Raw genomic sequence first — 14,219 nt, forward strand, 5'->3', positions numbered from 1 at the left:
CAGATGCTCTAATGACCATGAGGATTACCCCAGACTGCCACTATCGCAGCTGCTGCAACTCACAGGGAGGGTACCCACAGCCTAGGGTTAAAGGTCAGATACAAGATCACATGTACTCCCCTGTGGGGAAACCCACATTAGGGTAGAGTACAGTGAGTACCATGGACTATAACATCCAGTAAAACTACAGTCTCTCACCAAGGGACTGAGTTTCGCCTGCTTCAGTGTGCCTCAGACTAAGTGCTCAATTCAATCAGATCCGCTTTAACCAATATCCGCATAGTAGTTGTTTTGGCATGTCGGAGGTGGAACTGCATTAGAGCTGTCAAATCCACAAGTGGCCCCTGGAATTACACCTACAGTAAAGCAGGCATTGCCTGCATAAAGTCACATTAACAGAAATCCCATGCAGCCTTGTTTACAAGTTGAAACAGTGGAATGTGAGATGTAATCTACACGTCCATTAGGCTGATAGAAATCCTCATTATTTAGTTGAATGATCTTTCAATTTGAGTGTAATTATCTGGTTCTGAACTTCTAATGTGAGTGGGGCGGGTGGGTGAGGCTTAGTGACAATGACTTGACGTCTTCAACGCAGTTCCACCTCCTAAACCGCCAAAACATCCGCATCGCTATTGTCAGTTAACACTTGATCTGATTGAATCTAGGCCCTAAACACCTTGTTTACCCCAACACAGTGGTCTTCAGGTTAGTGCGACAGCAGCCATGTGTGGTTGGTATTATATTTCTGTGGTGGGCTACTGTGTTTCTAATCAGCTGTCCTCTCTCTCATCTTGTTGGATGACCATATGTTTAAAGAGTATCTCTATCTGCAGTTTCATGCACACATACATGCTGATGTGCCCTTGAATCTTTCAATAGGCTTTTTAATTATTAAAACAAATGAAATGTGCACAGCACGAGGTGGGTGGTGGATATGTCCTTATATGTTCAGCTCTCAATGCAGCATGCATACAGGGCCTGTAGTCCAGACTATCAGCAGACACACTGCACCAGATTTGATCAGGTATGGCTCAAGTCAATGTGTGTCTCGTGTTTTATTTGGTATTTTTCTTGAATATTAAAACATTCAATATACCTGCAGTGAAGCCAATCAACATTTACATTCAGTCATCAAGCAGACTCCCATGCAGAGCGATCCACAGGGGCAACCAGAGTCAAGTATCCTGCCCAAGGGCACGTCGACAGATCTCCCACCAAGTCAAATCGGGGTCCCGAATCAGCGACCTATCGGCCACCGGCCTATCTCCCAACCGCCAGGCCATCAACCATCCAAGATCCCCCCACAGTTCCCCGAGAGCTTCCCCTTGACCGTCCAAGACCCCTCCCAAAAAACACCCCCTCCACTCCCCACCCCCAAAGAATTCTGTACAATCATTTTTTGCTGAAAAGCAGTCTTGAATCTTGAATCATTTTATATATCAACTCATACACCATGTGCCATGGAATCGGTACATCAAACACCTATTCTCAGCTATTTTGCAGTCTGTATGGCACAGCTGTCAACATCCTGGTCCTCAAATTAAACTGGTATACTTTCCTATTTATGCTACTTTCCTATTTATGCTATTTTTATTTCTCTATCAGTTTTAATCCTTTATATTGGGCACAGACCAGTTCCCTACCTTCTCCCGCTGCCACCTGCCTCCATTTTCAGGGTAATATTGTAATCAATTGGTTGTAATCTTGGATTGAGCAGGCCTTCCCATACAAATCCGATAACTTAATGAAAGACATACAGTACCAGTCAAAAGTTTGGATGTCTTCACTATTATTCTACAATGTAGAAAATATTAAAAATAAAGAAAAACCCTTGAATGAGTATGTGTCCAAACTTTAGACTGCTACTGTAACTCTACCACTCCAATTTACAATATAATTTAAAAACAAAATACCCTTTAACATATTTTCCATAAATACAGGTATTTTATCAACCACCACATTTGAGTTCAACCATAATATTTGTTGTAATAGTTGTTCTAATTAATAGAAAATGAGACATGGCAAGCTACACAAAGGCAAAAAGGCCATTTTTAAACAATGGATGACCTTTTCTTAGTAATCTACTTGAGAACCATTTTGGGTTCAAGTAAAACTTTTATATAAGTGAAGCTTTTAAAGAGGTTTAGTGCTTTTATATTTAATATCAAACCATCCAGTTCATATTCATTATATAGATAGGCACGCTTTATGTTTTCTGGCTGAGCATTCCAGATAAAGCTAAATAGTTTTTGCTCATATGATTTGAAAAACAAATCATCAGGAGTAGGCAGCGCCATAAGTGAGTAAACTGAGATATGACTAAGTAGTTAATCAGTGTCATTTTTCCATAAATAGAGAGGTATTTACCTCTCTATGGTTGCAGGATCTTGTCTATGTTTACAAGTTTTCTATTGAAATTCATTGTGGAGAGCTCATTTATATATTTTGCTATATGAATACTAATTATGTCTACTTCACCATCAGCCCATTTTATAGGTAAACTGCAGGGGAATGTAAAAGTTGTATTTTCTAAAGATCCAATACATAATGTGGCACACATAATTATGTTAAAATTGAGAGAGGCCAGAAAAGTGAACTTGATCTTCAATGAGACATTGCAGGGATCTCGCTTGCGGACTAAATACATGGATTCCTTTGTTTTTATGCCTTGGATTTCTAATCACCCAATGTTGTTATTTGATCCGATTTTAATACCACTTTAGGATCCGACCCTTTTTAAAAAAATTTCACCTAAAATTACATACTCAAATTTAACTGCCCATAGCTCAGTACCTGAAGCAAGAATATGCATATTCTTGATAACATTTGAATGGAAACACTTAAGTTTATGGAAATGCGAAATTAGTATAGGAGAATATAACACATTAGATCTGATAAAAGATAATACAAAGAAAAAAAAACGTTTTTTGTACCATCATTTTGAAACACAAGAGAAAGGCCATAATGCATTATTTCAGCCCAGGCGCAATTTACATTTTGGCCACTAGATGGCAGCAGTGTACGTGCACAGTTTTAGACTGATCCAATGAACCATATCTGTTCAAAATGTTGTGTCAAGACTGCCCAAATGTTCCTAATTGGTTTATCAATACATTTTCAAGTTCATAATTGTGCATAAATCTGCATGGTATTATTTCACTGTAACAGATACTTATTTTCCACCATAATTTGCAAATAAATTCATAAAAAATCCTACAATGTGATTTTCTGGATTTTTTTTTCTCATTTTGTCTGTCATAGTTTAAGTGTACCCATGATGAAAATTACAGGCCTCTCATCTTTTTAAGTAGGAGAACTTGCACAATTGGTGGCTGACTAAGTACTTTTTTGCCCTACTGTAGATGATGGTCCGATCAAATTCTGTCTCCTTTCTGTGTCTGTGTGTTGCCATGTAGGCTATGCTGTGTAGGTGTGTTTATGATGTTATTTCATTATGGACATGAAATCATAAAATAACAAGTCAATACGTATGAAACAACTATCAGACTGGAGGGGTGTGAAGAAACCATTCCTTTATTGGTGTGAAGTCCCAGTCAGGATGAGGGGCTAAAAACAGTGCTCTACACCAGACCCATGTCCACTCACACACTCGCTCACATGGGGTACAGGGTGTGTCGCATCAAAATGTGAGAGAATCAGACCAATTTTTATTTTATTTTAACGTTCACCTCACTCAGACTACAGCAGTACTCATGACTTTCTCTAGGATGGGGTCGATTGTGGGGGAGTGGAGTACTGAACTTACAAGGGGCCAACTCAATGGATCAAGGGTCAAAACCACATCAATGACAGTTATCAGAAATAGCCTTTGAATCCTTTGATTCATACTTCGTATTTTCGGAGAGTGGGGGTTGCCAGAAGTGTTTTCGGGTTGACGTTTCCATGACAATGGCATGTTGCAGTGGCGCTGGTAGTGGTCTACTTGGCGTTGGCGGAACTGCTGAGCATCTTGCGGACAGCCTGCGCAATGGCGTCACGGTCGATGCCGAAGATCTTGAGGAGCTCAGTGGGTTTGCCGCTGCGGGGGACGTGGGCCACGGCCATACGGTGCACGTTGAAGCCGGTCTCATTCACCACAGCAGAACACACCGCCTCCCCCAGGCCACCTAAATAATTACAACCACATGTCAAGTCAATCACATTTATATAGCCGTTTTACAACTAAATAAAACCTCAAATGCAGGAGTGCAGAGTTCTATTTTCTGGGTCTTAGTATTTGTGCAGAGGTTTGTCCTAAGACTCCATATGTCACGTCCGCTCTCCTCCTCTAACTCCTTTGAGCCGGTCTTGCTGAGCTGTCTTTGTTTGTGCAGTTTAGTCAGTCTGATCTATACATCAGCTTTGTCTTCCACCTCACTGACACTGTAACACTGTCACCTCCACAGCCCCCTGAGTCTTTCTTGATCCTCCCTGACAGGCCTTCCATCACCTTCTCATCGACTGACCATCAGGCCAGCGGTGGCGAAGGGGGGCCGGGTGCGAGAGAGGGTGTTCCTCCACTCTACTTTAGTAGCCATCTGCACAATGGGGGTCCTTGAAGCCTGGGCCTCTCCATATAGCCCCCTCTAAGCCCCCTATCACAGCCTCCCCCCTTCCTCTCCCTCACACACCATCTTCCCACCCCCTATGGCTTTGAGTGGACGCCCAGCCCCCCCACGTCACCCGTGCATGCACACCTGTCATAATGCACTATTCATGCTCATGTGTAGACAGGGACTGGGGGTGGGGGTTGGAGGTTGTCAGGGCATGGCTTCTGCTGGTTGGGGGTTAGTTCATGTTAAGATGCAGACTGTGGCACGGCTGTGCTTATTCTTTTCTTTGTTTAGTTCCTTCAACAGACAGTATAAATACCAAAGGGACAAATAAGGCAACTGTGCCAAAATAAACACCCACACATTTTTGGACTTGCTTTTATCTAGGTCAGTGAAAGCCCAATGGCCAGAGCAGAGCTGAAATATAAAAAAACATTGAGGGTTGATGGTCTCTTCTCCTCCTCCTGCACATGCTCAGGCTTAGAGATTTAAGAACTGATACAAATCACATGAATGTCTCGTAACTACATAAATATCTAAAACTGCATACCTCAGTGCCCACTGCTATATATTGTATTCCACTGGAATAAGATAACCTGAGTCCAGAAAGCAGCCTGTGTGCAGAATACCCACCCTCGTAGTAGTGGTCCTCTACTGTGACTATGCGGCCCCTGGTGGCCTTGGCGTGCTCGATGATGGTCTTGGAGTCCAGAGGCTTGATGGTGAAAGGATCAATCACTCGAATGTTGATCCTCTCTGAGAGAGAAACAGAGCATGTTACACAATACTCGCAGTAGACATTTCTTCAGTTCAAACTATGGTGTTTCATCGATTCACGCAACACCAGATAAACAGTAGAGATGAATCGACAGACTTCTACAGTGCTAGAGACAGATGCTAGAAGTACTCTGACTCTGTTGTTGGGGTGCACATGCTTATTAATAGAGTACCACCATCAGCCACCACTGTTGGCATTTAACCCCAGATCACAATGAATGGTCCAATGCCTTAGTGGGACAAGTCTCACAACAAAGTCTCAGTATGCGTGTGTGTGTGTGTGTGTGTGTGTGTGTGTGTGTGTGTGTGTGTGTGTGTGTGTGTGTGTGTGTGTGTGTGTGTGTGTGTGTGTGTGTGTGTGTGTGTGTGTGTGTGTGTGTGTGTGTGTGTGTGTGTGTGTGCATTACTCGGATGACGTTGATGTCCATCAGTCCCTGGGTGACCACATTTCCTGACAGCCAATGTAGAATATTGAGTTCCAGTGAAGGAGCTATGTAACTTTCCCGAAAGGACTGTTCTGTACCTTTCTTCAGCATTTCAGCAGCTGCCAGTGCCTCGTGTAGGGTCACGCCTGCTCCGATCACTGTCACGTGATCATCGTTGGTCTTGTACACAACCTGACGGACACGGGATGGAGGTTTCTATTATCTAGGCATATTTCTATTTAAAATCATTTAGCAAGCATGTTAGTACTATAAGAAAGTGATCTACTGTAAGACTTTCATTAGTCATTGTGTTTAGTACATCTCATATATCATTGTCTCCATACCTTTGCCTGTCCCACTTGGAAGTCTTCGTTGCTGTTGTAAAGAACACTGTTCTCTGGGCGACTGGTTCTGATGAAACACACACCCTGAAACAGAGATGAAACATGTCAATCAGCATCTGGACTTTCATTACCGTGTCATTTATCAGACAGGTTTATTAAACAGTGACTCAGCCATACTCAGAAGCTGTGTGAACCAAAGATATTGTAAAGTGAGCACATAGCATGAGGCAGATGTGATAGAGAGGGTTCTAGGTGCAGGTTAGTATTTTTTGTCATAAATATTGTTCTGGAGGCAGCTCTGCAGAGTGGTTACTAGCTGGCACAGCCACAAAGTCACAGCTACAGGACTGTTTTGCTAGTACAGACTGGAATATGTTCCGGGATTCATGCGATAGTGTTGAGGAGTATACAACATTAGTCACCGGCTTCATTAATAAGCGCATCGACGACGTCGTCCCCACAGTGACCTACGTACAGTACAAATCCCAACCAGAAGCCATGGATTACAGGAAACATTGCACTGAGCTAAAAGCTAGAGCTGTCGCTTTCAAGGAGCGGGACACTAATCCGGACGCTTATAAGATACTCCGATAAACCCTCCGACAAATCATCAAACAGGCAAAGCATCAATACAGGACTAACATTGAACTACTACAACTACACCAGCTCTGATGCTCGTAGGATGGGGAAGGGCTTGCAAAGTTCACAAATTATAAATGGAAACCCAGGCAAGCTAAATGCCTTCTCTGCTAGCTTCCGTGCAAGCAACACGAAACCATGCATGAGCGCACCAGCTGTTCTGGAAGACTGTGTGATCATAACTGCATGTAGCGGATGTAAGTAAGATCATTAAGCAGGTTCGGAGGGCCAGACAGATTACTAGGATGTGTACTCAGCGCATGCGCTGACCAGCTGTGTTCTTAGTCCCCTTCTGCACTCCCTGTTCACCCATGACTGAGTGGCCACGCACGTCTCCGACACCATCATTAAGCTTGACAATGACAAAACGGTGGTAGGCCTGATCACCGACGACGATGAGACAGCCTATAGGGAGGAGGTCAGAGACTTGGCAGTGTGGTGCCAGGACAACAACAACCTCTCCTTCAACATGAGCAAGACAAATGAGCTGATCGTGAACTATAGGAAAAGGAGGGCTGAGCACACCAACATTCACAGGGCTGTAGTGGAGCGGGTAGAGAGCTTCAAGTTCCTTGGTGTCCACATCATTAAAGAACTATCATGGTCCAAACACACCAACACAGTTATGAAGAGGGCACGACAACACCTATTCCCCCTCAAAAAGTGATATAGCTGCATCATCGAGAGCATGGTTGCGTCACCGCTTGGTATGGCAACTGCTTGGCATCCGACTGCAAGATGCTATAGAGGGTAGTGCATACGGCCCAGTACATCACTGGGGCCAAGCTTCCTGCCATCCAGGACCTCTATACCAGGCCCTAACAATTTTCACACACACTCTCGCTGCTGCTAATCTCTGTTTATTATCTATGCATAGTCACTTTACCCCTATCTACATGTACATATTACCTCAATTACCTCGACTAATCCGTACCCCTGCACATTGACTCGGTACCGGTACTCCTGGTATATAGCCCCGTTATTGTTATTTTAATGTGTCACTATATTTCCTTGAGGTTTTTTTGCAAATTTTTCTTACTTTTTAAAAACTCTGCATTGTTGGTTTAGGGCTCATAATTAAGTATATGTATTCAACAGGTGACAAATAAAATTGCAATTGATCAAATCAGATTTTAAATCAAGCCATAACCACACTGCCAACTCTAATGTCTAACCCTAACCTTAAATTAAGACCAAAAAGCACATTTGTTTTCATACATTTTTACAATATAGCAATTTACAATATAACTCCAACATGGTTTAGGTTTTGCTGCCGGCCTATCTAAGGGGAAATCACTCAGTTCTGCCTCCAGGTCAAAATTCATGACAATAAATGTCAACCTGTGTGCTGGGTACCTTTGTGTTAGCAGCCAGCTCCACAGCTTTCTCAGTGGAGACACCGTCGCTAGGGTAGAAAACAGTTGCCGTGGGAATGGCTCTGAACATAGCAATGTCTTCAAGGCCCATCTGAGAAGGTCCATCCTCTCCTAGAACACACACACATGCACACATACACACACAAACACACATGCAAGTCACACACAATAGCATTTGGGGTGTATGGGGCGGCTTAAAGTGAAAGCTACAGGGCAGGCATGCGTTCAGTGGGGCGAGTCGGCGTGGGCATGCAATGTACCTGAGGAACCAAAAGGAAACCTGGCCGCCCCGCCACCACCACTTCCATGACACAGAGAGAGAGAGGGGGAGGGAGGAAACGAGTGCTGGCCGGAGCCACACTGATACAGTAGTAGATGGACGGAAGAGACGGAAAATCAAAATTCAGGATTCAGGAAATAATACAGGAACACAAGGCGTGAGGTCAACTACAAGGAAACGATTCAACCCACTGCAAGAGCGTTACAAACATTTTCAATGGAAACCAACTGAAGACAAAGACCTTCCTGGACTAAACAGTGTTAGGGGAAGCACTGTGTTAACACTGTGTGACACTGAGATAGGTCTTCTGCAGTGGACTGAATCGGTCCAAGAGGAACCAGCGCTGAGAGCTACGTCAGGTTAGGATCACAGTGAGGAAGTCAGGGTCACTACACAGACAGGTCACCGGAGGTGGGGGGGTGGTCAAAGGTCAGTGGGCGGACTGACCGATGGACACGCCGCAGTGGGAGCCACACAGATTGATGTTGCTCTCAGAGATGGCAGCCATGCGGAGCTGGTCGTAGGCACGTGTGAAGAAGGTGGCGAAGGTGCTGGCGAACACCACGTTACGATCCCGTGTGGCGCAGCCCACCGCAATGCTCACCTGACAGAAGAGGAGAGAGAGGATAGGTAAAGGAGAGTAAAAGCCTGAGTAACTTGTGTTCTCAAATTCTGGCCAAAGTGTCTCACAAACGCCTGAAGGCGCTAAAAATTCATATGGGAGAAATGTGATGTTTGAGCGATTTAATTTCCTGTTAGCCCTGAGAAAGCCCTTTCCCCTGTTCCCCATGAGGCCCTGCTAAGGGGATGGGGTCTGTGTGAGTGGTTAAAACGATCATTGTCAGTGAGAGTTTTTACTCAATACAATACACTATGTTTAAACAATACCATCTACATTAAGTATAGCAAAGCACAGTGTGTCGTTTGCTAGCATAGAGCATCATTGTTGTCACTGACCAACAAGATACTTGAAAGCCAACAGAGCATTAAATGCCCCAATCCCTTAACAATATTCATATATGTGACAGCATGACTTGGGTAATTAATTAATCTAAATAACATCAGAACTTTATTTGACTCCTCTATTGTCTGTGTGAGAGTCACAATGAGACACAGGCCACAATACGTCTTCATTAAACCTGCCAATGATGCCTCAAAGAACATCTACTGGAATCCTTCAGAGACATTACTAATGATGAGGTGGTCAGGGCCCATATCCACAAAGCGTCTCAGAGTAGATGCTGATCTAGGATCTGTCCAATCTTATTCATTATGATCTAAAAGGCCAAAATGATCCTAAATCAGCACTCCTACTCTGAGACACTTTGTGGATACGGGACCTGGTCTCTTAGGCAACCAGGCAGGAGGAGTAGAAGGATTCATGCCCTAGAAGTGAGGAGGTAACACTGTGTGTGTCAGAGGTGAATCATTTAGATATGAGGGTGGAAAAAAGCAGAAGAAGCCACTTTAGACTATAGTGATGGGTAAAGTGGAATTGCGTGTTTGTAATTCTACAGTCGTTGAAATACAAAGACGTAGGCCTACAGTATGAATGGATGGAACTTTTATGGTCATTTTGGGTTGACGTCACATAGTGCTGTCAACAACAGCTTATCATTGTTATTTTGTGGTCAGTACACTTTAGTTCACCCTACTAGACCTAGACTCAGGTCAGATATGTGGCACTGGGTGTCAGCTGAGCTTACCATGTTCTGCTCAGCGATGTAGCACTCAACGTAGCGCTTGGGGTGCTCATTCTTAAAGAGCTCAGAGAAGGTTGAGTTCTTGGTGTCTCCATCCAGAGCCACAACATGCTCGTTGTAGCGGCCCAGCTTAGCAAGAGCCATGCCATAGGCCTTCCGCGTGGCAATCTGGAGCCAAACACAACCAATGGGTTAGTTCATTTAAAACACAGTTCAATATAACAGTCCACCACCATTCATGCTATCTGTCTGGGTCATGAGCAAGTCAATATACATTTTCCATGTCTTGTTCCAGGACTTAAAGCATCTCTCTCAAACGCTCTTGTTCTTTCTGTCAAGTACACACATGCACACGCTGGTGTACACACACACACACACCTTCTCTCCGAGTTTGTAGTTGGGTGCATTGGGCATGCGGACGTTGCGCAGGCTGACTGGCAGTGAGTCCTCGGTGGGTGTAGCGGGGTACAGGCGCTTGGTGGTGTTCATGATGCGCGCCTGGATGTCCTTCATCACCCCCTCAGCCATCTCCTTGGGCAGGGGCTTCCCATGCCAGCCCATCTTGTCCTCTGCAGCTACAACACACACAAAGAACATGAAATACACACACAGACATTTATCAGAGATGGCACACTACCTCACGCATAGCAAATACACCTTTAGTATATCAGCAAGGACAAAATTGGAGAAATCTGCTTTTGTTTTATATCTAGATGACATCAGTATCGAAATGTCATAAGTTACATATTGCTCAACACTCCTCTCTCTCATCACAAAGCCTTACACGTGTGGCCATCAAAGACCATTCTATAGGTCAAGGTTCCACTTCAAAAGCCATATGCTTATGACAATAGGCAGACAAAGACAAGTGATCTGAATATATACTACACATCCTGAGGGATTACTAGGCTGCTGCAGCAGAAGCTCTAAAGCACTGCCTAGATTACCACAGGTTTAGGTGCCCTTCATAGAAAAGACAGGAGGGCTGAGTTGGGTCTATTAGACTTGACCCATTTTAAGGGACAGACACAGACTAAACCTTTGTGATTTCAGGATTAGTGTGGTCTGGTAGTAGGTATTCATGACAAAGCAGCTCCCGAGCACCACAGATATGTTTGAACGTGAAGGGTAGAGGGGAGTCTGTCAGTATCACAATGAAGCTGTGCTGGTACATTTGTGTATGCATGAAAGGCGCTGCTGCTTGCTGCTGGCATAGTCTTAGGGCCTGGTTAGTCTCTGGGTGTACCTGTCTGTACTAGTGTATCAGTACATGTACCTATAGAGGAGCATGGGATTGGGTACCTGTAGAAATGTGTGTGTGTTTCTGTAGGTACCTGAGATTCCCTTGCCCTTGATGGTTTTGGCAATGATGGCGGTGGGCTGGTGACGGGGTTGGCTCAGAACCTTGGTCAGCTCCTCCACACTGTGCCCGTCCACAATGATGGCATTCCACCTACACACACACACACACACACACACACACACACACACACACACACACACACACACACACACACACACACACACACTTAATCTACTGGTGCCAATACCTGGTGGCAGTAATTTACATGCTCAGGCCCATAATCATGGTCTCTAGGCTTTCACCCAGTACCCACCCAAAGGCCTCGCAGCGTTTCTGGTACTTCTCCACATGGTGCTGCAGGGGAGCCGGGTCACTCTGACCCAGACGGTTGATGTCCAGGATGGCCACTAGGTTGTCCAGCTGGTAGTAAGATGCGAAGGACATGGCCTCCCACACAGAGCCCTCAGACATCTCCCCATCACCCAGCAGGCAGTACACATTGTAGCTACAGAGGGAAAAACAGACAGACAGACACAGACAGATAGACAGACAGACAGACAGGGGCAATTAGAGGCTTGCAACATCACAGCAGCCAAGCTTTCATAAAAAGTAATAAACAAGTAAAGTTATGACTAATATAAATGACTAATCCACAACTTTCAATTCATTGCCACTTGATTGCCACCTAATGGCTAATGGGATGAAACGCAACACAACAGAGCAGAACAGTAATAATAATAATAATAATAATAATCTCTTCCTCACAATTGCCTTCCCTCGCAGAATAATATTTTCCACACAACCCCCTCCCTTCATCTTCAAAATGAGCCTCCCTCCCCGCACAGAGTGAACAGGAACAGTTGACCCCACCCTTGGCTCGGAGCTCCAATCATCCTGCATGGTAACAGGGTCTGACAGCTTTCCACTCAAATAGACATTGTCATTAAAGCGAGAAGATCGACTGAGACATGGCACGCATTCCGGGCCAAACCGCCTGGGGGAAAAAAACATTCCAGAGCCCAGAGAGGGATCCACAAAACACCTGGTCCAGATCCCGCTTAACATCCCCTCTCCTGGTTATCTCGCCACAGCACCTCTCACTACACAAAGACAGACTTCCCTGCACCAACACACTGTTTAAACCTCTGAGCTGCAATTCAATTTGAATCAAATTAACACAATCTAATAGGCTCCATGATGTTATATGATACAATATCAGTGTGTTGACTGACTGCTTGCTATAACATGAGTTGATGATAATGGTGATTATACAACTCATTAATTAGATGGTAATGAAGGGCAAAAGTAGAAATCTAAATATGAATGAATAAATGACTGTTCTATTGCTGTGGAGGAATGACACTGTTTAAAGAGCTATTAAGTCAAAAGCTGTGATGGAGTAGGGGGATCTGAGGTAACCCTTCAAATGTGCATACCGGTGAGTGTGTGTGGCTTAAAACAACACACACTGGGGAACGTATCCTACACATTCTGAGGGATTACTGGGCTGCTGCAGGTCTAAAGCACTGGCCGGATGAGGCCGGGGTTTGGGTGCCCCTGTAACATGTGCCAGGATAACCATGCAGTTTAACCTATAATTTAAGATGCTATTTAAAACAGGTACACAATTGAGACGAACCGATATTCATTCAGTCACTCTCTCCTCTCGCCAGGTGAGAATATTACAGAGGTGAGAAGAGAACACATCATACTGACACCTCACATGGAGCCCTCAGGCTCATCTGGCCTACATAAAACCAATGAACGGGAAAGGTCTTAAAACCACCCTCCTGAACCTGCGCCAAATTGTTTTACGTTCTGCTTCGATTTGGTTTAGCTAAAGCATGAATGATCATATTCAAACTCCCCATTTACTAAATCAAATAAACACAGTGAATTAAACAGGGTACTGTAAGCGTGAGGCTTTATTAAAGCTGTAATGTGGCATCTTCACTGGCTAATCCTCCTGCTAAGTGTATCTGACACATTCACTCATTTGATTCATAAATAGTGTTCTATCTGGGACCCTGGCCTATGCATGTAGGGCTGTGGATGTTGGGGTCACCGACTGTAATAGGAAGATTGCTTTAATTAAAACAGTCATACATACAGACAAGTCACGGTTGGGGCTGGATGCTACAGTAGCTCACTTTGACAAGCTGTTCGGAGCACTGGAGCACACTCACTCACTAATTACTCATTCCCAGAGAGACACACTCAATTCAATTCAAGGAGCTTTATTGGCATGGGAAACATATGTTAACATTGCCAAAGCAAGTGAAGTAGATAACATTCAAAAGTGAAATAAACAATAACAATGACCAGTAACGCATTACACTCACAGAAGTTGCAAAAGAATAAAGACATTACAAATGTCATATTATGTCTATATACAGTGTTGTAACGATGTGCAAATGGTTAAAGTACAAAAGTGAAAATAAAAAAACATAAATATGAGTTGTATTTACAATGGTGTTTGTTATTCACTGGTTGCCCTTTTCTTGTGGCAACAGGTCACAAAATCAGGTTTGTTTTCAAATTCGTTGTGGATCTGTGTAATCTCTAACATGGTCATACATTTGGCAGGTTAGGAAGTGCAGCTCAGTTTCCACCTCATTTTGTGGGCAGTATGCACATAGCCTGTCTTCTCTTGAGAGCCAGGTCTGCCCACGGTGGCCTTTCTCAATAGCACGGCTATGCCCACTGAGTCTGAAAATAGTCAAAGCTGTCCTTAAGTGTGGGTCAGTCACAGTTGTCAGGTATTCTGCTCCTGTGTACTCTCTGTTTAGGGCCAAATAGCATTCTAGTTTGCTCTG

General features: G+C 44.1%; 1 protein-coding gene across 1 annotated transcript in view; it reads right to left on the reverse strand.

The window, feature by feature from the left end:
- Nucleotides 1-3,516: 3,516 nt before the first annotated feature.
- The window catches only part of LOC124045052 (transketolase-like), a 29,556-nt gene continuing 18,853 nt past the window's right edge, over nucleotides 3,517-14,219 (reverse strand). Inside the window, exons 5-14 of the mRNA XM_046364272.1 lie at nucleotides 11,717-11,908; nucleotides 11,435-11,553; nucleotides 10,479-10,675; nucleotides 10,104-10,268; nucleotides 8,845-9,001; nucleotides 8,098-8,228; nucleotides 6,103-6,186; nucleotides 5,857-5,950; nucleotides 5,190-5,312; nucleotides 3,517-4,130 (exon numbers count right to left, since the gene is read on the reverse strand). Coding sequence (XP_046220228.1) covers nucleotides 3,943-4,130; nucleotides 5,190-5,312; nucleotides 5,857-5,950; nucleotides 6,103-6,186; nucleotides 8,098-8,228; nucleotides 8,845-9,001; nucleotides 10,104-10,268; nucleotides 10,479-10,675; nucleotides 11,435-11,553; nucleotides 11,717-11,908 — 1,450 coding nt within the window. The 3' untranslated portion in view covers nucleotides 3,517-3,942. The remainder of the gene's footprint in view (nucleotides 4,131-5,189; nucleotides 5,313-5,856; nucleotides 5,951-6,102; nucleotides 6,187-8,097; nucleotides 8,229-8,844; nucleotides 9,002-10,103; nucleotides 10,269-10,478; nucleotides 10,676-11,434; nucleotides 11,554-11,716; nucleotides 11,909-14,219) is intronic.

This window comes from Oncorhynchus gorbuscha, linkage group LG10, assembly GCF_021184085.1.
Source record: "Oncorhynchus gorbuscha isolate QuinsamMale2020 ecotype Even-year linkage group LG10, OgorEven_v1.0, whole genome shotgun sequence".
NCBI lineage: Eukaryota > Metazoa > Chordata > Actinopteri > Salmoniformes > Salmonidae > Oncorhynchus > Oncorhynchus gorbuscha.